The following is a 26551-nucleotide window of genomic DNA, read 5'->3' as shown; positions in this document are numbered from 1 at the left end:
CTTACAGGGTAATTAGATTCAAAAACATAGAGAACCCCTCTAGGCAAAACCTTAAGTTACAAAAAAGATACACAGACAGAAATAGTTATTCTATTCAGCACAATTCTTTTCTCAGCCATTTAAAGAAATCATAATCTAACACATACCTAGCTAGATTACTTACTAAAAGTTCTAAGACTCCATTCCTGTTCTGTCCCTGGCAAGAGCAGCATACAGACAGACCCAGACCCTTTGTTTCTCTCCCTCCTCCCAGCTTTTGAAAGTATCTTGTCTCCTCATTGGTCATTTTGGTCAGGTGCCAGCGAGGTTACCTTTAGCTTCTTAACCCTTTACAGGTGAGAGGAGCTTTCCCCTGGCCAGGAGGGATTTCAAAGGGGTTTACCCTTCCCTTTATATTTATGACAATAGACAAGAGAAGTATTATTATCCCCATTTTACAGATGGGGAAACTGAGGTCCAGAGAGAATAAGTGGCTTTCCCACAGTCACCCAGAGAGTTTGTGGCAGAACCACGACGAGTGCCTTAATCCCCCACCCCCACCCCAGAGTGTGTAGCTCGTTCTGTTGTATTGAAAAAAGAAGCATAACTACTAGAAAAAAAGTTTTATTACAACTGTTATTGCTTATTAAATATCTCAGTCATGTTTGTGTTCAGCATTATCTCCTCCCACTCTCATCACACATCCAGCTTGCCTCAATCTTACATATGCCTTCTCTTCATAAACCTAGCCACGCACACCCCCACACATACACACCAGCCCCACTCACATACACATTACCACAGGATATTGTACTCCTCGGGTACTTCAACCATCCAGCCATTTGCTGAGCCAAACATGCATCATCACAGCTTCCTAAGTGACGTAAGAAGACAGTTTATTCCTAATCTTTTCCATGGTGCTTATTACTCTGGTATCTGAGCACCTTGCAGACAATAATGAAGTTAGCTTCACTATATCCTTGGAAGATAGTGAAGTATTCGACTGATTTAGAGTGCAAGAGCAGGCATGGAGACTTGCAATCCACTCCTCCAGGGACTAAGGCCTGGTATACACTTAAAAATTAGATCAACCTAGCTACATTGCTCAGGGCTGTGAAAAATTTCGCACCCCAAACACCATAGTTAGGTTGACCTAACCCCCATTGTAGAAGCAGCTAGGTCGATGAAAGAATTCTTCTGTCGACCTAGCTACTGCCTCTCGGAGAGGTGGATTAACTGCAGCAATGGGAAAAAACTCTTCCATTAATGTTGGAAGCATCTATACTACAGTTTGTTATGTAGACATATCTTAAGTAAACAAACACCACCACTTCACAGCCCAAATGTAAAGCACAATTCTTACACTTGCCTGCCCTTAACAAACAACAACAAATCAACTTCAGCACACACACACACATTTCCTCCCAGTGAGAGGAATGGAGAAGAAACCACAAGCAATGAATGCTAGATGAATTTGTCATAGGAAGGTGCTCACATACCATAGCGATGGGCATAGTACAAGAACCTGAATAGAATAGAATACAGAGGTTAATGACCAACATAGAAAAATCAAATCCACTGATCATGGGTGCCCCAAATTTTAGATGCCTAGCATGAAACACACAGGCCCCTTGAGTTCAGCTCAATACCGCTGAAAATTAGGTCCGGTGGGTCTGAAGCTGTACACCAAAAAATAGAGACACGCACAATTAGGGGTGCTTTTGAAATTTTGGGCCTAAGTGACTTGCCAAAGGTCACTAGGGGGAAAAGAAGGCAGACATCCTGATTCTCTTTGCCCCTATGCATGGAAAGGGATGTGTAATTTGGGGCTGTACAGATTCCCCCATCTCATGTCTCTGGCAGTGTGGGAAAAGCCTTTACAGCTGCATGTAGTAACACGGAAATGATTCCAGTGCAGGATCGTCTCAGATATTTTTTTTCTTCTCTTCTGTCAGTTTTTCAAGTTGTCTTGTCTGCAGGGCAAGAAAACGAACCATGTAGAAAATCACTTAACAGCTGCCAGAATTTTAAGAAGCACAAACACAGCTATTGATTCAGCTCTCATGTGCCTCCCCTCCCCTGCTTGGGTTTGGTGATGACATGATTTGGGAATGGCTCAGCCTGGTGATATAGTGCCAAGGTTAGGGAATGGCTTACCTGGGGGAAAGAGGCTAAAGTCGCCGAGCAGAATGCAAGTCATAGTCACTGTCGGAGGAGTTGTCTGGAGGGTTGGAAGACCTGATCGCCCCTTCCAGAGCTGTAAAAGGAAGAAACCATCACTCTCTTCACTACACAGCCAGAGATCAAGGTGCTAATGACCTCTGTGAGGAGTACCAGGGGTGTAGGAATGAATATCAGGTCCTCCATCCCCAGTACCTCTTAAGTCATGGAAAAATCATAAGAGGTAACAACTACTTCATGCATTCACATAAGTGCCTTTCAGCCAGCTATCACAAAAGTGGTTACTACCCCTCATTTACAGATGGGGAACTGAGGCACAGAGAGTTTAACTGATCTGCCTGAAGCTACAGAGTGGAAGAAGAACCCCTCTAGAATGATTCCCACTCTATTCTAGGGAAACACTGTAGTCCATCTCTGCAAAGCAGGCCTGACTGTCTCCCTTCCCTGCTCTCTTGTTCCTACCTGTCCACTTCTTTTTTTGTGTCATACCTGGTCACTATACACTGTGCTGTCTCTTACCTGGATAAGCCGAAAGGTAGGAGTTCTTCTTAGGGGTCTGAGAATAGTCATTATCTTCTCCCTGTGCGCCTTGACCTTCCTGACGGGGCCTGAGAGTGACAGTGCTGTTGCGATGGAAAGAAACTAGATGGCAGCACAATGGAGAATTGTTAGTCACTGCATCTTTAAGGTAGAATCATAGCAATGTAAGAATCCACTCCAGTCCCCCATGCAGAGGCAGGATTAAGTATACCTAGACCATCCCTACTCCCTCTCCTTTTGAGCTGCAGAACTGTCTTATTGTTTAACCAAAATATCGAGTCTTTTTTCAACATTTTCCCCCAAAGCCGTGGTTGAAACTCCTCACCCTCATTCGCCAACCGCCAGTAGCACCTCCCAAACCCAAACAGGCCAATGTTTGTCAGTCAGCGGGGCTGAGTAAGAACTGAACCAGTGCGGGAACACAGTGGAAGTGTACTGTGCCACTGGAATCGGTGTGTGACTCAACTTTCCCATCTGAGTCACTAAAGAACCATTGAGTCAGCATGGGCCCAAGGTGGGATGCTGCACTACGCATCCCACTACGTGATAGTGGTGAGTCATGCATGGTACTAAGAATTACAGTCCTGCAACAAGTGATCAATAGGGGGCGTTCTTCCTTCTGAGCAAGTATGAAACCAGCCACTAGTCTGGTGAGGAGGGAGTGTTGTGTTGCTGGAGGTGCTGCCTTTTGGTTGAGGTATAAAGCCCCAGTCCTGACCACTTGTGGTCATTAAAATCCCAATGTCATTTAAGCTGGGTAATGACGTTCTCCCTGCCTAAAACTCCCAGCAGTTTCAATGGGAGAGATTATCCTTCACTGTGCCTCCTTAAAGCAGTACAATGCTGCTGTGTTCCACCCCAGAGATGGCTGCATTTCAGGGGTGGGTGTACAACCTTTTCTATGCAGTGTTCTGGGATACTTAGTAACATTTCAAGGGCTTGGATAGGATCTTTCGTCCCAGAGCCCTGTCACATATGAAGTTCCTGAGGCCTCGGCCTTATTTTCTGCTTCAGACACGTCTTGTACCTGCGCTGTTTTCTGGCCCTGTGATCATTCAGACAGCCTGAATGAAGGTGGTGAAATGGTGGGATCAGAGGGAAACCTCAGCACCTGTGGTGGCTGTTGGCTGTAAACCACTTAACCCTCAGGCTGAACAATAGCCATCCTGTTGCTGAGTTGTGGAGCCCAGGGGGCCTGTGTGCCTGAGATCAAACTGACCGCAGCAGTGCATCAGATGCTTCAGAGGAAGCTGAAGAGATGAGAGTATTAGGGGTGACCTGCAGAGACCTGCCTCTGTCTTGTGCTTGCTCCTTACCAGTTTGCTGTAATCCAGTTGGGCCTATCCACTGGCGCTGCTGCTTCTTGGAGTCTGCAAAGAGAGGGAGAGGCAATGGGGGGGAGGGATAGCTCAGTGGTTTGAGCATTGGCCTGCTAAACCCAGGGTTGTGAGTTCAATCCTTGAGGGGGCCATTTAGGGATCTGGGGCAAAAACTGGGGATTGGTCCTGCTTTGAGCAGGGGGTTGGACTAGATGACCTCCTGAGGTCCCTTCCCACCCTGATATTCTATGATAAGTGCGGTGGAGGAGGGAAGGGTGAAGTTAGATGGGTACAGACCAGTCTGTCACTTTATACACATCACAGAATCACAGGCACTAGGGGCTGGAGAGCCCCATTAGATCAGCTTGTCCTAGAAGTGCACTTTCTAGTGCTTTGTCCATTTGGATTTCACACAGCTCCAGCAATGGGGATTCCCTTGGAGACTATTCCCCATCTTGATTGATCTCGCTGTCAGGAGCAGTTTTTTTCTGGATGTTCTGCCTTAATTTCCCTTTTGTCTCCTCCTAGCCCCATAAGCCACATCAAATAATCCCTCTGCTTCCTGGCTAGACACTTGAGATGCTAGAAATCATTTGGATAAGACAGGGCCTGGCTGATCCTTTGTGTCATTTCCATGTCTAAGCCTCTCAAGAGCCTGTGAAATACACAACACTGGGTGATTCAAGAGGCTTTTCCATTCTGAACTCCTTTTTTATTTTGCCTGCATTGTGTGGGCTAGACAATTGCGGATCTCGAGGAGAGGCATTTGTGGTGTGTTTCAAAGACTGGGAAACCCCTCTGACTCAGGAACTCACATTCCAAAAACTGATGTACAAGATCAACAGGAGAAATGCGTGTGTGTCTCCTGAATCCTCAAAGGGACGATATATAAAACTCCTTTTGTTTAAGAGCAATACATCAGCCAATATAGCTCTGTGATGCCACCGCTCCAGAGGTAATGGAGTGGGAAAGAGGCCAAAAGAAGGGGAGGGCATGGGAAGACAGCCAGCAACAGAGCAGGAGGAAGAGAGCAAGAGACTGGGAGAAAAAGAGAGAGAGAAGAAGACGGGAAATAGACATAAGAGCTAGAGGGACAGTGACTCCCAGCTGTGTGAGTGAGATGAGAACTTGCCCTAGACTCCTTGGAGGAGTGAAGCTGAGGGAGTCAGACATGCTATGGTATAAGGACAACAGGATCAGTGGTCTCACAGCTACAGCAAGAGTTTGTCACATACATTTCTTCTGTAGCTTCTTGTAGGCGGGAGGTCCACAGATAATGATGAGAACTCCAAGGAGGATCAGAGCCAGGAGGATGCTCACAATGGTTCCTGCTCCCACCCCAGCTGAGCGTGGCTTGAAATTCTGGCCTGGGAAAAGGAGTTGCAGTTACTGATTAATTCCCATCTCTCCAGAGACATGCCAGTGCTTCGGACAGGTTTGACAGCTTAGCCAGCCTCTGGTGATCCCTAGGAGAACAGTCCCACCTTAAACCCCAATCCCTCCACTCCGCCCCAAAGACTCAATTACAACCCAAAATCCCCATGCCAAGCCCTTCCCAAGCTCCCAATCTATATCACAAATCTCACTCAACTCACATCTTCTGCCCCTAAACACCACCTTCTACCCAATTTCCAACCCCAGCAATTTGCAAAGGTTGACTGTAGATCAGGCAAATTTCTCTTCCTCCCCATTTCCTTAGTACATCAGCCACATGTGGGTCTTTGTCCCTTTTGAGTGGCTGGTCCACGTAAAAGATTTATGAGTCTGCTTCTGCCGCCAGGCTAATGGCATTAGTTCTTTAGCCTACGAGTAGCAGCTCATGTGAGATCCAGAGATCCTTTGTTCCATCCCCATAGATGACCTAGCCAAAGGGTCATCACCGACCTGTTTCCTGATGTAAAGTGGTCCTATCCCATGAGGGATAAGCACTGGTCTAAAACACAAGAGAACCTGTTGGCTTACACGTGACTCTCGTTTTGGAGCAGCTTTCTCTTTTGAAAGTGGAACACTCCTGGAGATGCTGTTGGCTGCAGGACACTCCCTGTGTCTTGGCACCTGGGACTTGGACGCTCAAGGAGAGCTTCCCGCACTGCAACTCTTGGCACACCTGCTGCCCCCTAGATTTCTTCCATGAATTGGAATCGCACAAGACTTCCCATTTCCCCTCATGGAACACCTCCATGACCCCTTCACAGGGGCTCTGGCTGTCCCCAAGCCTTCGCATCACCCTTGGCTGGGAACCTGGGGAGGAGACAAGCAGGGATTGGTGAGACCCCAGGCGAGTGGATATCTGAATGACCCAGCTGACTACAGGCAATGTGGCCTAGTGGGTAGAACACTAGCCTGCCAATGGGGAGACCTGGATTCTGTTCCCATCCCTGCCGCTAATCTGCTGGGTGATCATGGACAAGGTACTTTACTTCTGTGTCCCCTCCCATCCTTTGTCCTGTGCAGTAAGAATGGAAGCTCTTGGGGGTGGAAGCTGTCTCTCATGATGTGTCTATACAGCGCCTAGCACAGTGGGATCCTGATCTCATATGAGGCCTTCAGGTGCTGCAAATAATTATCAACAATGGGCAGACTGATGGGGTTCCAGTGCATTTCATACCTAATGCTGCTAGTTAATAGTCGTTTGTGTGGTATACGTGGCCATGAAAACCACCCCATTCACTGCTGCATTTCACAGCTGGTGATATTGCACTAAATTCCTATCCATTCTAGTGATCTCATGGTTTGTTGGTTAGACCCCAGGCTGGGGTGGCAGGTGCTCTGAGTTCCAATCCTGACTCATTGTGTGATCCGGGGCAAGTCTATGGTTTTGCCTCCTGTAAAATGGGGACAATAATCACGCCTCATAGGGAAATTATAAGGGTTAATGATTAATGTGTGAACAGTGCTTGGAAATCCTCATCTACAAGTGGCTAGAGAAGTTCAGAGTATTAGTAAAGTAATATTGTACTGCATCATATGGAATATTAATTGCACTGTATTGTATCATATAGGCTTGCATTGCAATGGATGCTATCTATGGTACTGTATTTCAACAGGATTGCATCATATGGCATTGCATTGCCATGTATTGTGCTGCAGCGTATTTATATTATATTTGCCTTGTATTGCATTTTAACCTATAGCATTGCATTGGCTTCCACTGTTCTCAACCCAAGAGTCTGAAAATTCTCAGGGTCAGAAGTAGTTGTTACTAGAAATAAACTTGGTAATAATTTTGACTGACAGTCGGCATTTCTGAGGCTAATGCAGAGGATGCCGTTGTGTGGAAAAGTGATGCCAATCTTGACACTTTTAGATTTGCATACTAAGGGATGAGGGAGGAAAAGAGGAGGTGAGGGTCAAAACTGCTGGCAGTTACAGGCAGCAGAGGCCAGCAGCAGGCGTGGAGATAGAAGAGAGTGGGATATTTTTGAGGAGTTTCGTTGCTATTCGGGAAATGTACCACAATCTGACACTAGGTTCATGGCCATGCAGGCTGCCAGTGGGGTAAGTACCCTCTGCCCACCTTATGCAATAAATGGGCTGCGGGGATGGATTGGCCTCTTTAGAATGCACAGGAGTAAAGGTGAAACGTGGCAGGAGAGGAAAGCAAAAAGGAACTTGACTTGGCTGTCCTAAGATGGACTCACTCACTGGAGCAGATGACAGAGGCTGGAGTTTTGTCCTGAGAGTTCCTGGTTCTGTTGAAACAGTCTGGGATAGAGTCACTTCCACATGAAGCCACCATCTCCCAGTGGACAGGTAGATGCTGCCTTTCATTTTGCACCAAGAAAGACCGATCTTTCTGCTCTAAGGCATCACCGCAGCCCATCTTCCGGCAAACCCAGCGGGCCAGCTCTGTCTCATTTTCTGGATTTGACTGGACCGTTCCCCAGTGGCCTCCCATGTAGAGCTCCACAATCCCTGAGCAGTAGAACTTGCCATCGACCAGCCGCATCCTGGGGGGGCCTGGGAGAAGGACAAAGAGAAGGGGATTGTTACAGACAGTGACATCATCTCACATAATTTACCGACATTGCCTGTGATAAAGGTCCTGGGATGCCTTTCTGCTGCTTTTTTTGGTCACATTAACCAGGGGAGTATTTTGGTGTTTTCTCTCCCTAGTCATCTGATAGGCATACCCTGGTAGACTCCAGCTGTGGTAAGCTGTGGGTGATTGTTAGGAGACAGCTTGGGCCCAGTGGGTAAGTGAAATCCCACTGGGGGCATGTACCTGCATTGACAGCATATCCCTTCCCACCACCTTCCTTATTCCAGCTTTTCATCTACACCTGACACAATGGGAACAGCTCTGGGGGTGTTTTCCAGCCCACATCTGCTCAGCCATAGAGGGCTGCTGTGACCCTGTGGGGTAGTTCAGTTCCTGAGCAGAGTTTTCATCAATAATTTAAATTAAATCACCCAAATGCCCATTAAATTGAAAATATAATCGATCTATCTATCAATCACGATACAGATCTATCTAATAATCAGATTTCAGAGTAGCAGCCGTGTTAGGCTGTATTTGCAAAAAGAAAAGGAGTACTTGTGGCACCTTAGAGACTAACCAATTTATTTGAGCATAAGCTTTCGTGAGCTACAGCTCACTTCATCGGATGCATACTGTGGAAAATACAGAAGATGTTTTTATACACACAAACCATGAAAAAATTGGTTGTTTATCACTACAAAAGGTTTTCTCTCCCCCCACCCCACTCTCCTGCTGGTAATAGCTTATCTAAAGTGATCACTCTCCTTACAATGTGTATGATAATCAAGGTGGGCCATTTCCAGCAAAAATCCAGGTTTTCTCCCCACCCCCAGGTGGAAACCTTTTGTAGTGATAAACAACCAATTTTTTCATGGTTTGTGTGTATAAAAACATCTTCTGTATTTTCCACAGTATGCATCCGATGAAGTGAGCTGTAGCTCACGAAAGCTTATGCTCAAATAAATTGGTTAGTCTCTAAGGTGCCACAATCACTCCTTTTCTTTTTGCTAATAATCAGAGTAACATAGGATTTGCCATACTAGATCTAATTACTGCTCCCTCCCCTGCTTTACCATAAGAGACCATTGGCCTATTTTATCTAATATCTCACCCCCTGCCAATGCCATACTAGATTAGACCATTGATCCACAGAGTTCAATATCCTGCCTCCTGCTGCACCAGTTCAGACAGCTGTCCACCTGGTCCAGTACTGTGTTTCCACTACCAGCCTCTATGTGATGCTTCCGGGCCAGGTGAAACCCCCGTAATCCAGCTTGCCCAATGTGCAGTGCTGTTCATTGGGGTGGGAAAGGGGAATTACATTCCAGCCGCAGAAGAGATCTGTTTATGCCCCTGAAGCATGAGATACAATTACCACATTTTAGCTGGCCTCCCTACAAATGTTATTATCCATCATAAGATCATCTGTCTCTCTTAAAAACCCATACACAGATGGCCTCCTGCAGCAGTGAGTTCCATGGATAGATGTCTCACTGTGCGAAGAAGCATTTGCTTTGATTTGCTAGATGCTAATTTCACCAAGGGACTCCTTTGATTTCTTGCATCTTCTCTCCTAATGATCACCTTTAACTGTGGTAACTTGCAACCATTTCTATCAGAAGAGTGAATGTGGATCTGAAAGGATTTGGTGATCCTGGATGTGTGGAGTTTCCTTACCGGTGGGTTCTGGTGTAGTTGTTGGTGGTGCAGTGGTGGTTTTTTCCGGATCTGAAATGATAAGGATGTCCAAAATGTTTTAGTAGGGTGCAGACCCAGCCCCAGGCAAAGTTCTAAGGGAGGCAGTCAGGAAGAATGTTATGTTCACTGAATAGACACAGCGAGAAATTAAATAAAAAAGATAAATTCCCTTGCTGGAAGGTTTCAGTGTAATTCTACTTTATTTCTTAGAATTCAGAACAGTAGCACATGAAAACTCAAAAACACAGAGAGAACACAGACTGCTCCCTATGGAAGCGAGACACAACTCACCCACCTTGCTTTAAGCTGGCTCTTTCCTGCCTGACTCCGATTGCAAGCAGGACCAAGAACACCTGTTCCCCTGCTCTTAGTGGTAGCTTGTAATTCCAATACAGTCCTCAATACAACCCAGAGGGGAAGACCAGACCTACCTTTGCAGACCACGGTCAGAACCTGCGTGCAGTTGGATTTCTCCCAGTGGCAGTTCCTGAGGGCAGCCTCATTCCCCTGGCAGCTCAGCTTTATCCCTTCAATGGGTTTCTGCTCTGAGACTATTTCACTGGAGGGGGAGCCACAGCCCAGCCATTCACAGACCATTTTTGTGACCGTCTGGTTCCAACCACTTCTACAGACTCTCTCCCAGTGGCCCCTAGGGTTAACCTCCAGCAGGCCAGAACATCTGCAGTGAAAGCCTGTGAGTCTCATGGTCCACTCTGCTGAGAAAGTAAAACAGCATGTTAGAGAGAAGAGCAGTGTTTAGGAAATCTCTCCTCTCTCTCCCCTTGTGTCTGTCTCCCTCCCTATAGCTTTGTCTTCTTTGCCACAAAAAAGTGTAAAAATCCGATGAAGTGAGCTGTAGCTCATGAAAGCTTATGCTCAGATAAATTGGTTAGTCTCTAAGGTGCCACTAGTACTCCTTTTCTTTTTGCGAATACAGACTAACACGGCTGCTACTCTGAAACAAAAAAGTGTATGTTTTATGGCAGGATAACCAGTACATGTTAGCTCCCCTGCTGTCCAGTTCCAGTGGAGACAGGGCACTGTAGTTGTTAAATAGGTAAGATTGACTACGGGCAGCGGGGGAGATAGTGCTGACCAAAGCTAAGCAAATAATCGATTTTGCAGTTTGTGGGCTGACCTGAAAGACTCAGGAAAAAAATCAGTTTGGTTTGAACTGAAACCAAATTTTGCTGTTTTTTCTTGCTGAAATTAAACAACAACAAATCTTTTCAAGTCAATCGAAACATTGTTTTTGACCCCAAATGACATTTGTTTTAGTTTTTGTTTCATTTCAGGTTAAACTAAATGTTTCATTCAATCTCAAATGAATTTTTTTTTAATTTTCCTTTTTGGGTGTTTTTCACCCTATGTTTTTAAATGTAGCTAAACTTTGAAATGCAACAAGGTGGGGGAGGTAATATCTTTTATTAGACCATCTTTTGTTGGTGAGAGAGAGACAAGCTTTCCAGCTTACACAGAGCTTCAGACTTGAAGAAGAGCTCTGTGTGAGCTCAGACGCTTGTCTCTTTCACCAACACAAGTCAATCCAATAAAAGTGATTACTTTCCCCACCTTGATTATCATGCACATTGTAGGGAGAGTGGTCACTTTGGATAAGCTATTACCAGCAGGAGAGTGAGTTTGTGTGTGTGGTTTTTGGGAGGGGGGTAAGGGGGTGAGAGAACCTGGATTTGTGCAGGAAATGGCCCAACTTGATTATCATGCACATTGTGTAAAGAGTTGTCACTTTGGATGGGCTATCACCAGCAGGAGAGTGAATTTCTGTGGGGGGGGTGGAGGGTGAGAAAACCTGGATTTGTGCTGGAAATGGCCCAACCTGATGATCACTTTAGATAAGCTATTACCAGCAGGACAGTGGGGTGGGAGGAGGTATTGTTTCATATTCTCTGTGTGTATATAAAGTCTGCTGCAGTTTCCACGGTATGCATCCGATGAAGTGAGCTGTAGCTCACGAAAGCTCATGCTCAAATAAATTGGTTAGTCTCTAAGGTGCCACAAGTACTCCTTTTCTTTTTGCGAATACAGACTAACACAGCTGTTACTCTGAAACCTTTCCCCACCTTGTCTCTCTAATATCCTGGGACCAACACGGCTACAACAATGCCGCAAACAATTTGAAAGGAAACATCATTTTGAAATGGCTAAAATGGACTGTTTTGACATTTTCCAAAAAAAAAATTCATTTTTTTCAGCCAACGCTATTTACCAAATTTGACACAATTTTTGTGAATGGTTTTGGTGCCCTGAAAAATGCACTTTTCTGCAAATTTACTATTCACCAAAGGAAAAAAAAATTCACTGAGCTCTAGTGCTGACCCTACCCTTGTAAAAGCTACAGGTGCCTTGTCTCCACTAGGATTTTATAGTGAATGCACGTTAATTATCCCCATGTAAACCCCACCTTTTCTGCAGTGAAGTTAGCCTTCAACTCACTCGTCTCCTGTTAGTTCCCTTTGCTCCAGTGCTGTCTGAAATGTCAGCAGGTGTTTTGTGAAGCAGAGCAGGAAGGAAATGGTGCTCGTTTGTTTGTGTGACTCTCAGATGTGTAGTAGTGTGTGTGTGTCTCTCTCTCTGAGCGTGTAGACACACTACTGTGCATGGGGAGAAGGCCTGCCTGTCTAGCTGGTCTATACTAGAGAAATGTTGCCGACGCTGTTGCAGCTCCATGATGTTAAAACACTGGGAGCCTTGGGATAGATGGGCTGCCAGGTGGATTAGCCTTGGGCTGATCAGCGATAGAAGACGTGATGCTAAAAGCCCTGCGGCAGATAGCCGTATGTCTGCATTAGGGCTCCCAACATCGCTAACCTCAGTGGAGCTGTTTGCAATGGTGAGACATTTTTGGAAAACTTAGAATGTCAGGGACCCAAGGTCATCTAGTCCAACCCCCTACTCGAAGCAGGACCAATCCCCAATTTTTGCCCCAGATCCCTAAATGGCCCCCTCAAGGATTGAACTCACAACCCTGGGTTTAGCAGGCCAATGCTCAAACCACTGAGCTATCCCTCCCCCTTCTGTAGCTGAGGCTTGTGTGCCTCAGAAGTGTTGAGGGGTAAATATAGTAATCGGAGCCCGGGTTGCTTGATTCAATCCTCCCGCAAAGATTTCTCAGGGTCCAAGGCATCCCAGGGCTACGAGGGGGCGCTATGCCTGGTTGCCTAACCCTTGCTGCAATGACATCCTGGGGCCATATCCACACCAGGGCCAGGAACCCAGCATAAGTCTATCTCATGATGCCACAGAACACTAAGCCGGTTGCTGATAAGCTAAGTAACTGATGGCTGCCTGATTGGATTTTATTTTATATCCAAGATCAACATGGCTTGAAAGAGGCTTCAACAGATGCACTGACCTGCAGGTTTCTGGCCTTCTCCATTGTGGTAGGAGGTCACTGCAAAGAGAAGAGACTGTCAGAAGAAGTGAAGTGGGCAGGGCAGCCATGACTACAGTTCAAACCTACTTCTCATTAGGAAACAGGCAGCTAATGCTGCGCCATTCCCCTTGGCCAGTGAACCTTGGCACCTGGTTCTAAAGTATGCTCCCGCTGAGGGACATTTCCTGCTAGAACAGTCTCCTCTACATCTTCTGTCCATCCCTGCAACATTTTTGGAAGCGCTTTCGCTATCCTTCAATAAAACCATCACACCACAAACTATACCCTCTCCGAAAGGAGCTAAGCACAGACTATCAGGCCTCAGCAATGCAAAGGATTTCTTGGGGCCCAATGAAACCAGTACAGAATCGTTCCCTATATCAAGCCTGTTTTAAATGTCCTAAGTGATAGAGCTGCTGCTACTTCCATGTCTGGGGCCTTTTCTGATCCACAGTTCAATTATTATTATTTATGTTACAAAAGCACCTCAAGCCCCAGTGGAGACTGGGGCCCTGTGGTGCATGGTACAAACAAATAGTGAGAGACAGTCTCTGCTCCCAAAGAGCTTACAGTCTAGAGAGACAAGACAGGGAAAGGGTGGGAGGGGAAACTGAGGCACAAGAGGGGAAAGGACTTGCCCAAGGTCACGCAGCAGGTGAGAGCTGGGGATAGAAGCTAGGTGTGGGGCAGCAACTTCTTGATGCCTACTGGCAGAGGATACAGGGGTGCCTAAGGGTTCCAGGAATCCCGTGGGTCTGGTCTCTACATAATAGTTCATCAGAGGGCATCATGTAAGGGCTCTGCTGAAAGCTTGTGTCACGCTGATCAGCATCACCACTGTGAAATGTAGGTATGGATAATATGTAAGGTGCTGTTTATATATTCTGAAAATTAGGCTCTTCGGGTTTGTTACTTAGGGCCGGTCACCAAAAGGTGACAAACAACCTTCTTTCCAGCAGGAGACACTTATCTATCTGTCTGGCTATATGCAAATTGGGTATTGTTTGCTTCACAATGAACAACTGTTTACAGTCTGAGCCAAATGCTAATCAAGAAATAACAAAGTCTCCAGGGTTGATTCTAGACAGGCAATAACAAGCAGCAGGGGGGTACCCCATTTACAAGTGAAGACACTGGGTGGTTGGAACTCTATCTGGGGGTACAGAGGTACCCCATTAACCATCACCTACGGGAAAAGCCACCAGCATGCTTGTTTAGCTGGCCTGGTTGTTAGGTGCTGGGAGAAAGACTTTGGGTGAGCTAAACTTCATGAGCCAGAAAAGTGTCTTGTTTGTTCAGTCTAGGCCTGGACAGCAGGAGGTGGTTTTATTTGACATGTAACCAATCATTTCCAATATTTCTATTTACTTGCTATGACTTGAACCGCTGTTCCTTGTTAAATACACTTCTCCTTGATTTCCCTATAAACGTATCGACGCACTGTGAGTTGAGCCGAGCGGTGATCTGAGGTGTAACTGGGAAGCTACCGGATACTGTTCCTTTGGGAACAGCAGCTGTGTGACGTCTGTGAGTGTCCAGTGGACTGAGGGCTGGGCACTACAGGGAGATGCTCACAGGGACTTGGGGGTGGATTGTGCCAATTGCTAACCTGCAGAGGGACAGTGGGGCTGTGTAGACTGAGAAGGCAGTGCTTGTGTGGGCGGAGGAGGCAGGGGCCTGACCCCCGGCAGGCACAGACAAGGCTCCCTCAAGCTAAGGGCAGGCGGTGGGAGAGGTGCCTCACAATCCTGGAAACTCCTGGGAAGTGTCACATGACGTCTCCTGAGCTCCCATCTGTGGCCCTATCCATTAGCCCAACCTGCCTCTCAGTGTCTGTGACACATGCCCTGCCAATGGCTGGCCTACAGACCTTTATGAGTCTGGCCCTGCTTCTAGGGGGAGGATTCACTCCTGCAGCTCGTGTCCTTAGTGCAGAAGACCCTGGGTGCAAGCCCTGCCAGCACCCCAGTGGGATCATGTTCACGTCTGAAAACCCCATTTTAAAGGAAATTTGGCCCAGCTTGCTTGACAGTATTTGGAGTGAGATGGTAGCAGCTCCAACACCTTCAGTGATCACCAAAGGCTGCAGAGGATGTGGGGGCAGCTGAAAGAAGGATTGCAAAGCTCCAGCAAAACTAAATGCATTCTCTGATTCGCTGTGTGCCACTGAAGCTGATGGGAAGTTGTGCAGTGCAGGCGGATTCCTACCCCAAGGGCTCTGCCTGGAAAATCACCAGGAAACCCTTACCAGCCGTGATCTTGAGGAAGGAGTGGGCAGCAAAGTAAGGACATCTTCAGAGCACACAGTCTTCACTGGGTTTGTGCTGAAAATGGCCCAACTTGATGATCACTTTAGATAAGCTATTACCAGCAGGAGAGTGGGGTGGGAGGAGGTATTGTTTCATGGTCTCTGTGTATATAATGTCTGCTGCAGTTTCCACGGTATGCATCCGACGAAGTGAGCTGTAGCTCACGAAAGCTTATGCTCAAATAAATTGGTTAGTCTCTAAGGTGCCACAAGTCCTCCTTTTCTTATTTAAACTGTGGTTCTAGTCAGTCTGTTCCAAGGAGATCACGGGCTCCACACTGATTCCCACCCGCAAGTCTAGATACCACGTGCTCAATTCGCAAATCCACGGTGGATTTTTCTAACCGCCATAAGCGCAACAAGCTCCCTGCGGGATCTGGAAATCCAGCTTAGCCATTCCTGCCTCCTGCACCATTGTCATTGCCAGAGCGGGCAAGCCTGCTGATGTTGCCAGAAGCAGAATAGACCATCCCCCCCCCCACTCTCCCACAGCTGTGCAATGCTCACAGGACTGGTGCAGAGACAATCTAAGGTGATTCAAGGACACCGTGAGGAACGGGCCATGTTTCCATGCACTTTCCCGCTCATGTCGCACCTGAATATTGAATTTTTGGTTATTTTTAAATACTTGGATCCAGATCTCCAGCTGGTGCAAATCAGCATAGCTCCATTGGAATCAATGGGCCAGATCCCCAGCTGGTGCAAATCAGCATAACTGCATTGGACTCAATGGGCCAGATCCCCAGCTGGTAGAAATCAGCGTTACTCCAATGAATCAGTGGCCCAGCTGGTATAAATAGGCCCTAGCTCCATTAGAGTCAATGGGGCTACATCAGTTTACCTCAGCTGAAGATCTGGCCTATAGTATCCTTAACACAGAATATAAATAGGGCATGGGATCTTGGGCAGGCCCTCCGCACTAACGTGACTTTATAGATTCACTGGTGATCAGCTAGTCTGACCTCCAGTACAACATAGGCCTTAGAAAATAATCCCTAGAACAGATCTGTTAGAAAAACATTGTATCTTGATTTAAAAACTGTCAGTGATCAAGAAATCCACCACAACCCTTGGTAAATTGTTCCACTAGCTAACTGCCCTCACCATTAAAAATTGACACCTTTTTTCCAGTCTGAATTTTTCTAGCTTCAACTTCCAGCCATTGGGTCAGTGTTCTACCTTTCTCTGCTAGACTGAGAGCCCATTGTGACGCCGGCAGGCCAGGTGCCAGGACATGCCAACGCCCCAGGCTTCACTGAACACTTACAAATGCAGAGCTGGAAGCCAGGCCGACCCACTTGTGTATTAGTATAGATCAAAGTGATTGTTAAATGTATAAGAATGTCTTTGGTGTTTGAACTTCATGAAAACAAAAGGGATGCTGCATGCATTGTTATCACTTATTTGTATCCTGTTATAATGTAATGGCAAACATTTATATTGTGTGCACCCCTGTAACTAAATAACTAAGGCTGTCAAGCGATTAAAAAAATTAATCATGATTAATCGTGCGATTAAAAAAATTGTTCACGATTAATCGCACTATTAAACAATAATAGAATACCATTTATTTAAATATTTTGGATGGTTTCTACATTTTCAAATATATTCATTTCAATTACAGCACAGAATACAAAGTGTACAGTACTCACTTTATGTTTATTTTTGATTACGAGTATTTGCACTGTAAAAAACCAAAAGGAATAGTATTTTGCAATTCACTTAATACAAGTACTGTAGTACAATCTCTTTATCATGAAAGTTGAACTTACAAATATAGAATTATGTACAAAATAAACTGCATTCAAAAATAAAAAAATGTAAAATTTTAAAGCCTGCAAAATCACTTAGTCCTACTTCTTGTTCAGCCAATCGCTCAGACAAACAAGTTTGTTTACATGTGTAGGAGATAATGCTGCCCGCTTCTTGTTTACAATGTCACTTGAAAGTGAGAACAGGCATTCTCATGGCACTGTTGTAGCCAGCGTCAATGCCAGATATGGTAAAGATTCATGTGTTCCTTCATGCTTCAACCACCATTCTAGGGCACATGCGTCCATGCTGATGATGGGTTCTACTCAATAACAATCCAAAGCAGGATGGGCCGATGCGTGTTCATTTTCATTATCTGAGTCAGATGCCGCCAGCAGAAGGTTGATTTTCTTTTTTGGTGGTTCGGGTTCTGTAGTTTCCGCATCAGAGTGCTGCTCTTTTAAGATATCTAAAAGCATGTTCCACACCCCGTCCTGATCAGATTTTGGAAGGCACTTGAGATTCTTAAATCTTGGGTCGAGTGTTTTAGCTATCTTTAGAAATCTCACATTGGTACCTTCTTTGGGTTTTGTCAAATCTGCAGTGAAAGTGTTCTTAAAATGAACCACATATGCTGGTCATCATCTGAGACTGCTATAACATGAAATATATGGCAGGATAGGGGTAGAACAGAGCAGGGGACATACAATTCTCCCCCAAGGAGTTCAGTCACAAATTTAATTAACACATTATTTTTTTAACGAGCATCATCAGCATGGAAGCATGTCCTCTGGAACAATGGCTGAAGTACAAAGGGGCAAACGAATGTTTAGCATATCTGGCATGTAAATACTTTGCAATGCCATCTACAAAAGTAGAAGCATTGCCAGCAGATCGAGGGAAGTGATTATTCCCCTCTCTTTGGCACTGGTGAGGCCACATCTGGAGTATTGCATCCAGTTTTGGGCCCTCCACTACAGAAAGGATGTGGATAAATTGGAGAGAGTCCAGCAGAGGGCAATGAAAATGATTAGGGGGCTGGGACATATATCTTATGATGAGAGGCTGAGAAAACTGGGCTTATTTAGTCTGCAGAAGAGAAGAGTGAGGGGGGATTTGATAGCTGCTTTCAACTACCTGAAAGCGGGTTCCAAACAAGATGGAGCTAGGCTGTTCTCAGTGGTGGCAGATGACAGAACAAGAAGCAATGGTCTCAAGTTGCAGTGGGGGACATCGAGGTTGGATATTAGGAAAACCTATTTCACTAGGAGGGTGGTGAAGTACTGGAATGGGTTACCTAGGGAGGTGGTGGAATCTCCATCCTTAGCGGTTTTTAAGGCCCAGCTTGACAAAGCCCTGGCTGAGATGATTTAGTTAAGGTTGGTCCTGCTTTGAGCAGGGGGTTGGACCAGATGACCTCCTGAGGTCTCTTCCAACCCTAATCTTCTATGATACTAAGAAGAAGGCAGCATTATCTCCTGTAAACAAACTTTTTTGTCTTAGTGATTGGCTGAACAAAAAGGACTGAGTGGACTTGTAGGCGCAGAAGTTTTACATTGTTTTGGTTTTGTACACTTTTTTATTTCAGTTACAACACAGAATACAATATATATGAAAATGTAGAAAAACATCCAAAATATTTAATACATTTAAATTGGTATTCTATTGTTTAACAGTGCAATTAAAATGTGATTAATCACATTTATTTTTAAAATCGTGATTAATTTTTTGAGTTAACTGTGATTAATTGACAGCCCTATAAATAACCCTTCAAATGAGAAAGAAGCTTTGTGGAATGCAACTGAAGAACTTTAACAGGAGAGTGCTAATTTCAAAGCAAGTGGTCACTGTGTGTGATGATCGGAGATCAAAGACTCTAAGTGCACTCCTCATTCTCTGGCATCAGAGAAAGAGCCCATGTGTCAGCTTGGTTTCTGTGAGAAGCTATAAGTACGGACACAGGGAAAAATTCTTCATCTCTGGACTGTTTAGATTCTAACAGGGTAGAATAACAGAACAAGAAGACGGAGATCTCCAGAGTTATTCTGGGTAGCCCTGAGAGACTTTTTTTGTTTGTTTTTATTTGGGAAACTGACAGATTATTACATCTCTGCTACCATTTGGAATTATAGACTGTCCAGATATTTTCACCTGCTTTAACCTCTCAGTAACTCTCATTCCTTTTTCTTAGCTAATAAACCTTTAGTTAGTTTACTTTAGAATTGGCTACCAGCACTATCTTTGATGTGAGATCTAAGACACAAATTGATCTGGGTGAGTGATTGGTCTCTTGGGACTGGAGGTAACCTGAATATTTTGTGATTTATTTAGGTTTAAGGGACCATTTGTCACATAGTCCAGCTTGCCTTGGTAGCAAGATGGACTGGAAAGTCTAAGGGGACTGTCTGTGAACTCCATTATAAGACTATTGTAGTACTCTGGTACTGGGTTGGTGAAATCTAATTATAGAATGTACCGCCTGTTTGGGGTGTTTTTGACAGTCTGCCCTGAACTAGGCACTCTTAATCACGAGCGACTCCAGACAACATAACACCTATTATTAAATATTTGTCACTCATGTAGGTACTTATAGAGTGTAATCAACTCACCCATAACCTTCTGTTGTTAAGTGAAATAGATTGAGCTCTCTGAGTCTTTCACTATATGGCATGGGTTCTAATTCTTTAATCATTCTTGAGGCTTCTCTCCAAACCCTCTCCAATTTATCAGCATCTTTCTTGAATTATGGACACCAGAACTGGACGCAGGATTCCAGCAGCAATCATGCCAGTGCCAAATACAGAGGTTAAAAAAAACCTCTCTGTTCCTATTTGAGATTACCATAGAAGCATCCCAGGATAGCATTACCCTTCTGGCCACAGCATCGCATGGGAGCGCCTGTTAAGCTGATTATCCACCATAACCCCCAAATCTGTTTCAGAGTCACTGCTTCCCAGGATAGAGTCCTCCATTCTGTAAGGATGGCCTACATCCTTTGTTCCCGGGTGCATACATATTAAAACACATATTGTCTGCTTGCCCCCAGTTTACCAAGTGATTCAGATTGCTCTGTATCATTATTTACCACTCCTGGATTATTATGTCATCTGCAAATGTTATCAGTGATGATTTTACATTTTCTTCCAGGTCATTAATAAAAATGTTAGTAGCATAGGGCCAAGAACTGATCCTGTGGGACCCCACTAGAAACACATCCATTTGATGACGATTCCCTGTTTGCGGTTACATTTTGAGACCTATCGTTTGCCAGCTTTTAATCCATTTAATGCATGCCATGTTAATTTGATATCTTTCTAGATTTTTCATCCAAATGTCATGCGATACCAAGTCAAATGCCTAACAGAAGTCTAAGTATATTACATCAACTCTATTACCTTTATCAACCAAACATGTAATCTCATAAAAAGAAAAAAAAAAGATATCAAGTAAGTTTGACAAGATCTGCTTTCCATAAACCCATGTTGATTGGTATTAATTGTATTACCTCCCTTTAATTCTTTATTAACTGAGTCCTGTATCAGCCCCTCCATTATCTTGCTTGGGATCGATGTCATGTTGAACAGACAAGTGGTGGGGAAGACAAAGTGGCTTCCAATGGCCAGGACTGTGTTTTATTAATGCAGCCTTGCAGATTTCAACTCTCCTGGTGCCAGTGATTGTGGTTTTTATTTTATTTTTCTGAGGGGTGAGTCCGATAGAGTTAGATTTCTCTTTCTCATTACTCAGGGCTGCTAGCAGATTTTGTGCATGGGTTGGCAAATGTGCCTGATGGTTTTTTGCAAGGCTGGCTTAGCTACATGACGAGGTTTGGAACCCAAATTGGCTTGCATCACTGGCACACGCAGAGCCCCACTGACCCCTTTGGGCACCTCTAGGGTGAATAAAGCGGGCAACATATGGCCCCATGCAAAGAGATTGCCGCCTCCAAGGTAGTTGAGCACCAGTGGAAGAAAAATTAGAGGGGGAGGGGCCTAAGGTGTATCAGATAAATGGGGGCAAAAGGGAAAATGGACTGAGCCGTAGGCTTACTTGGTCCTGCTACAGTGCAGGAGCCTGGAGTTGATGATGTCTCAATGTCCCTTCCAGCCCTATAGTTCTATGATCCCTCCTTGATCATAGAATCATAGAAGATTAGGGTTGGAAGAGGCCTCAGGAGGTCATCTAGTCCAACCCTCTGCTCGAAGCAGGACCAACCCCAACTAAATCATCGCAGCCTGGACTTTGTCAAGCCGGGCCTTAAAAACCGCTAAGGATGGAGATTCCACCACCTCCCTAGGTAACCCATTCCAATGCTTCACCACCCTCCTAGTGACATCGTTTTTCCTAATATCCAACCTAGACCTCCCCCACTGCAACTTGAGACCATTGCTTCTTGTTTTGTCATCTGCCGCCACTGAGAACAGCCTAGCTCCATCCTGTTTGGAACCCCCCTTCAGGTAATGAAGGCTGATATCAAATCCCCCCTCACTTTTCTCTTCTGCAGACTAAATAAACCCAGTTCCCTCAGCCTCTCCTCGTAAGTCATGTGCCCCAGCCCCCTAATCATTTTTGTTGCCCTCCGCTGGACTCTCTCCAATTTGTCCACATCCTTTCTGCAGTGGGGGACCCAACGCTGGACACAATACTCCAGATGTGGCCTCACCAGTGCCAAATAGAGGGGAATAATCACTTCCCTCGATCTGCTGCCAATGCTCCTACTTCTGCATGCCCTTGTCTGGGTGGGTTTGACCCCCATATTGAGGCCTTTAGATCTTGTATTTGGTGCCTAGATGCTATGGTGAGGCATACAGATGATTGGCAGCTTGCCTTCCTCCCAGCCATTGGGTCTCAGGTGCAGACTGGCTGGGCCGAGAGGCTGGTTCAGTACAGCAGTCTAATTTGTCAAGTCTTGTGTCTCCCCTCTTCCCTTCCTCTTCCAGAGTCCCTCCTCTGCTTCTTCTTTGGCTGGTGTTGGCGGGTGGGGAGGGGGGCTTATTACAGACCTGAAATAACTATTCAGGGCAAACGCCCATTGAAGTCAATGGGCTACATCCTGACTGGTGCTGTGCTAGCCCAGCAGAAATTTTGCCCAAACAGGGACTGAATAAAGCCCTAGAGCCAGGTTGTCCCAGAGAGAGAAGAGATGGAAAAGATCTAGACATTTACTTCTTCTTGAGTCACCTCTGGGTCCCCCAGCCTGGGCTAGGGTAGGATTAGTCCCCGGGCTGTTGTTATCAAGGAGGAGGTTTGTTATGCATTTGTTAAGCACCGACAGCACAGCGGGCCCTGCGCAATGCCTCCAGAATATGCGCCCCTCGCCCTAAGGTGCTTACGACCTCAGTTAGATGGACCGTGCAATCTGGACACAATCCGTGGGCTGTCTGGGGAACAGGAGGGCTGGTTTCCCAGTGGCACTGTGGTGAATATGATGCACCCTGTAGCGATTGTATATTGGCCTGGTTATTAGGATGGTGTTTTCTGCATGGACATTTTGGTCTGTTTCTCACAGGGTCAGGCAGGAAAGAGGAGGTGGTTTGTGATGGTCACTATCACTCGCCGCTTAAGAGTCATTATGGGACAATGCTGAGCAATTAGCTCCAGTGGCTCTCGCTTGATCCCCTTTGAGCCTTCAGGACTGGTTTTGCCAAGAGGGGCCAAAACCTACCAACCCTGGAATAAACCTCCTCAGGAGCAAAAAATCTTGGCAAGATTTAAAAAAGGGATGCCAGAAGGAACCAGATTGAGACATGGGAGTCTGCGGGGTGTTTGAGGAAATGTGACCTGCTTCAGTCACCATGGTGGGATGGCAGAACTTAGGTAAGGGCTTGTCCACATGTGAGAGTTATTCTGGATTAATAAGGTAGAGTGTGAATTTGAGGTGGCATTTCTGAATAACTCCTTTTAAACCCTAAATTAGACACTCACGAAGGCTGGCTGTTGATTTCAAATCCCTTTTTCTCTCATGCTTTGTTCCAGCTGCTAAATAAAAAACCCTGTGTTTAAGGCGGCTGTTGGCTGCTATACCTGGTCATAGGTTCCCCAAGCCCAGTAGGGCCTGCAGGATGGTAGCCAGTTTGTGTAAGCGGGACTGTGTTCCTAGCTCCTGGTCTAAGAGTGGAAGAATTGTGAGATCCCACCCTGAGACGGGGACAAGAGGCCCAAAACCTGCTGTAGGTGCGCTCAGAGAGACCAGACAAGGAGACAGAGGGGCTACCAGCCCGCCCGCCCTGTGTTTGGGACACGTGCATCAGTACATTCTCAACAGAGCTCGGCGGGAAATGGTTTTCCTGTCCTGCAACAGTGTCTGAGATTTCAAAAAAAGTTCCTGTGATGCACTGGGACAAAGGAGAGGCCTTTTCAAATTTTTTTCAGAAAAAACAGAGTGGGAGAGAGGCCCCAGAATAAGCCAGTGGTTAGGGTATTCACTCATTGTATGAGAGGCGCTGGTTTAAATCCCTGCTCTGCCTGACTCGGATAAACGAGTTGAAACCAGCCATCTTGCAGGGCAGTGCCCAAACCGGAAGGCTATTGGCCAGGCCCTGGCTGGGCTCTGTCTCTCGCTTTGACCAGAAATTCCATCCTGGACCTGAGCAACCATCCCAAAGAATGTTTCCTTTCCTGCATAAATATTTGGTTTTGACAAATCAGCATTCTCCGGTGAAAAACCATTTCACTGAAAATCTCCTGACCAACTGAAGCTCAGCACATTCAGATTGAAATGACTCAAGAAAAACTGATGCTGCTTTCCCTTATTTCGAGTTCTCGCTCACACGCTTTACAGGACTCACAGAATTACCACTTTGCATGTTGTTATGCTTCTTATTTGTATTGCAGAAGTGGCTACAGGGCCCAGTCAGTGATCAAGGCCTGCTGTATTCAGTGCTGAACAAACAGAGAGAGAGAGACTAGTTCCTGCCCCAGAGAGCTCCTGATCTAGGATTACAACAAGATGCAATTTGTGGATAAATAGACAAAAGGGAGGGATGGAGGACCTGGTAGTTACACAAGACGGAGTCATGGCATAACTGCTTTTTGCACCTGATCCTCAGGCGGTGTAAATTTGCATAGCTCCATTGCAGTCAATGGGTCAGATCCCCAGATTGACTGTAACTCCATTGACGCCAATGCCCTTTTACACCTGCTGAGGCTCAGCCTCATATTTCTTCATGGTTTAGAGCCCTGCTTTATTTCAAAAGGTGCAGTGCTAAATAGCAGGCTGGTTTCATTTATGGGGCTCTGCTCATTTTATTGGCTGATGGTTTGACCATCTATGTTTGGTTTTTAGTCCTTTAATCAGCCTATGTTGAAGAGTAAATCACCAAACACACTTTGGCGCCACGTAAATACGACGTATCGTTATTATGTTAAACTGCTAAGCACAATGCCCGACCAAGGCCGCAAATACAAAGACACAGCAGATATTCTTTGGAAACTCCTCATCTGGTGTAAATCAGCCCCAGTGGAGCGAGATAGATAGATCCCATTTGGGGATCTGGCCCATCGATGCCAATGGAGCAAAACCAATTTACACTGATTAGGGATCTGGTCCATTGACACCAATGGAGTGATACCAATTTACCACATTTGGGGCTCTAGCTCATTTTTTTAAGTTCCTGAAAACCAAAGCTAGGACAGGGTGAAATCTACCACTCCACCTAGGGGATCTCTGCATCTCTGCACCAGTTCAGTAGGACCTCATCTATCCTGCCCTGGTTCCCCTGGCTGGACGCCTGCAAGTGGCAAGAAGATGTGTGATTACTGCATGCCCCGACTGCAGAGGGAAGGGCGCTCGCACACACTGGGACTCCTCTGTAGATCAGGGCAGCCGCGCTGAGTCCCTGAATGGCAGAGGCCAGTTTGAGTACTCACCCCACATCCCCACCAAGACCAACGAGATGAATGCCGGCTGCTGGACTCCCATCGGGCTGGGTCTCTCCCTCCTCCACCCCGTCTGAATCTGTGAGCTCGGGGCTGAGCGACCGGGCGTTTGCACCCCAGCTGGCTCTGCTACCTGGCACGGGGAAAGGGAGGGGGCCGGGAGGAAGAGGCTGCTTTTCCTCCCTCTGTGGTTCTCTGCGTCACGGCTCGCTGAGTTGAAGCCCAGCCTGCCAGCTTCCTTGACAGAGCCTGTCGAGCACAAGAGAGGCGCAGACGTCTCGCAATGAGGTTCATGCTCATGCTTCCTCACAGCCAGTATCCCCAAGACCCGAGCACATGAATTCCCAGGGCCAGGAGAGAGGGGGAGCACTGTGTGTGTCACGAGTGTAGACTGAGTGTCTATGGAGCACCAGGGAAAGGTCCCACAATAAGGGGCTGGGCTCCCATTGGAGGGGAGCAGGGCAGAACACAGCCCAGGGCTGAATAAACCTAGGGGCAGAATCCCCCTCCTACTCTAGGAGATGGGGACTCCCTCCCAGGTCAGGGACTGGAGTCCCACTGGGGTGATCAGTGTAGGAGCCCCGAGCCCCCAAGACTGAATCACTATGGAGATTGAATTCCTCTCAGAACTGAGGGGTAGTGGTGAGATCCCACTGAGCAGGGAATTCAGGGGGTGACCCTGATATGGGGGTGAGGAAGGGGCTGTGGGTACCAGGGGAGACTAAAGATTTAGAAGTGCCAGATCCCCAGCTGGTGTAAATCAGCTATAGCTCCATTGGAGTCAAAGGGCCAGATCCCCATTGGGTGTAAATCAGTGTCTCTCTAGCGGAGTCAGTAAGCCAGCTCCTCAGCTGGTGTAAATCAGCATTGCACTATCAGAGTCAAAGGGGCCAGCTGGTGTAAATCAGTGTCGCCCTATTGGAGTCTATGCTCCACATCTTGCAAGGTGTAAATTGGCATCACCTCTGCTAAGGATCTGGCCCTTATTGTCAGTGGCAGAGCCATTGCTGAGGAGATACTGATGTGGTTGTTACGTAAGGCCCAGCCCCGACAGAAATAACCTGATCCATTTCAATCATAACCTCCCCTTGTCCCTGAGGCAGTGTGTTTTTTTCTCCCTGCTATATTTATTCTCTTATCGCCGCCTGCGGTCGCCGTTTGAGGTGAGAAAGTTTTCTGCTCAGTGGCAGGAAATTTGCAGCCAAACGCGCAGTGCAGCAAAAGCCCCAGAGCAGGGAGTGAACGGCACCCCCACTGCTCAGCGCCGGCTTGCTGTTATCTGCACAGCGGAGACACTCGGTGGGGACAGGACCCTGCAGGCACACGCATGAAAACCAGCACCGTTATCTGCACAGGGCCACTGCAGCAACCGACATACGGTGGCAGTTTAGCTTCATCTTGATGATTGCGCACCAGTCCCCTCCCCTGTGCACCTCCAAAGGTCACTGAGGCATTGCTCACCTGCGCTTCCTCGACTGGCACCAGGAACTGGCTTTCAAATGGCAGTTACTGAGAAACGG

General features: G+C 46.3%; 1 protein-coding gene across 1 annotated transcript; it reads right to left on the bottom strand.

Annotated features, from left to right (window-relative positions):
- Positions 1–648: 648 nt before the first annotated feature.
- Positions 649–25074, bottom strand: CD5 (CD5 molecule; the record flags this gene model as incomplete). The annotated part of the gene is made up of 11 exons (XM_084631365.1): positions 649–1952; positions 2137–2236; positions 2680–2802; positions 4017–4070; positions 5255–5386; positions 5982–6260; positions 7665–7979; positions 9679–9729; positions 10131–10415; positions 13073–13111; positions 25023–25074. The coding sequence occupies 10 exons, from the start codon at positions 25072–25074 to the stop codon at positions 2151–2153; spliced, it is 1416 nt and encodes a 471-aa protein (XP_084487491.1). The 3' UTR covers positions 649–1952; positions 2137–2150.
- Positions 25075–26551: the final 1477 nt, after the last annotated feature.

The sequence above is a fragment of the Lepidochelys olivacea genome (genome assembly GCF_965140295.1).
Source record: "Lepidochelys olivacea isolate rLepOli2 genome assembly, chromosome: 6".
NCBI lineage: Eukaryota > Metazoa > Chordata > Testudines > Cheloniidae > Lepidochelys > Lepidochelys olivacea.
The sequence above is the reverse complement of the archived record's forward strand: the minus strand, read 5'-3'. Positions and strand labels throughout refer to the sequence as shown.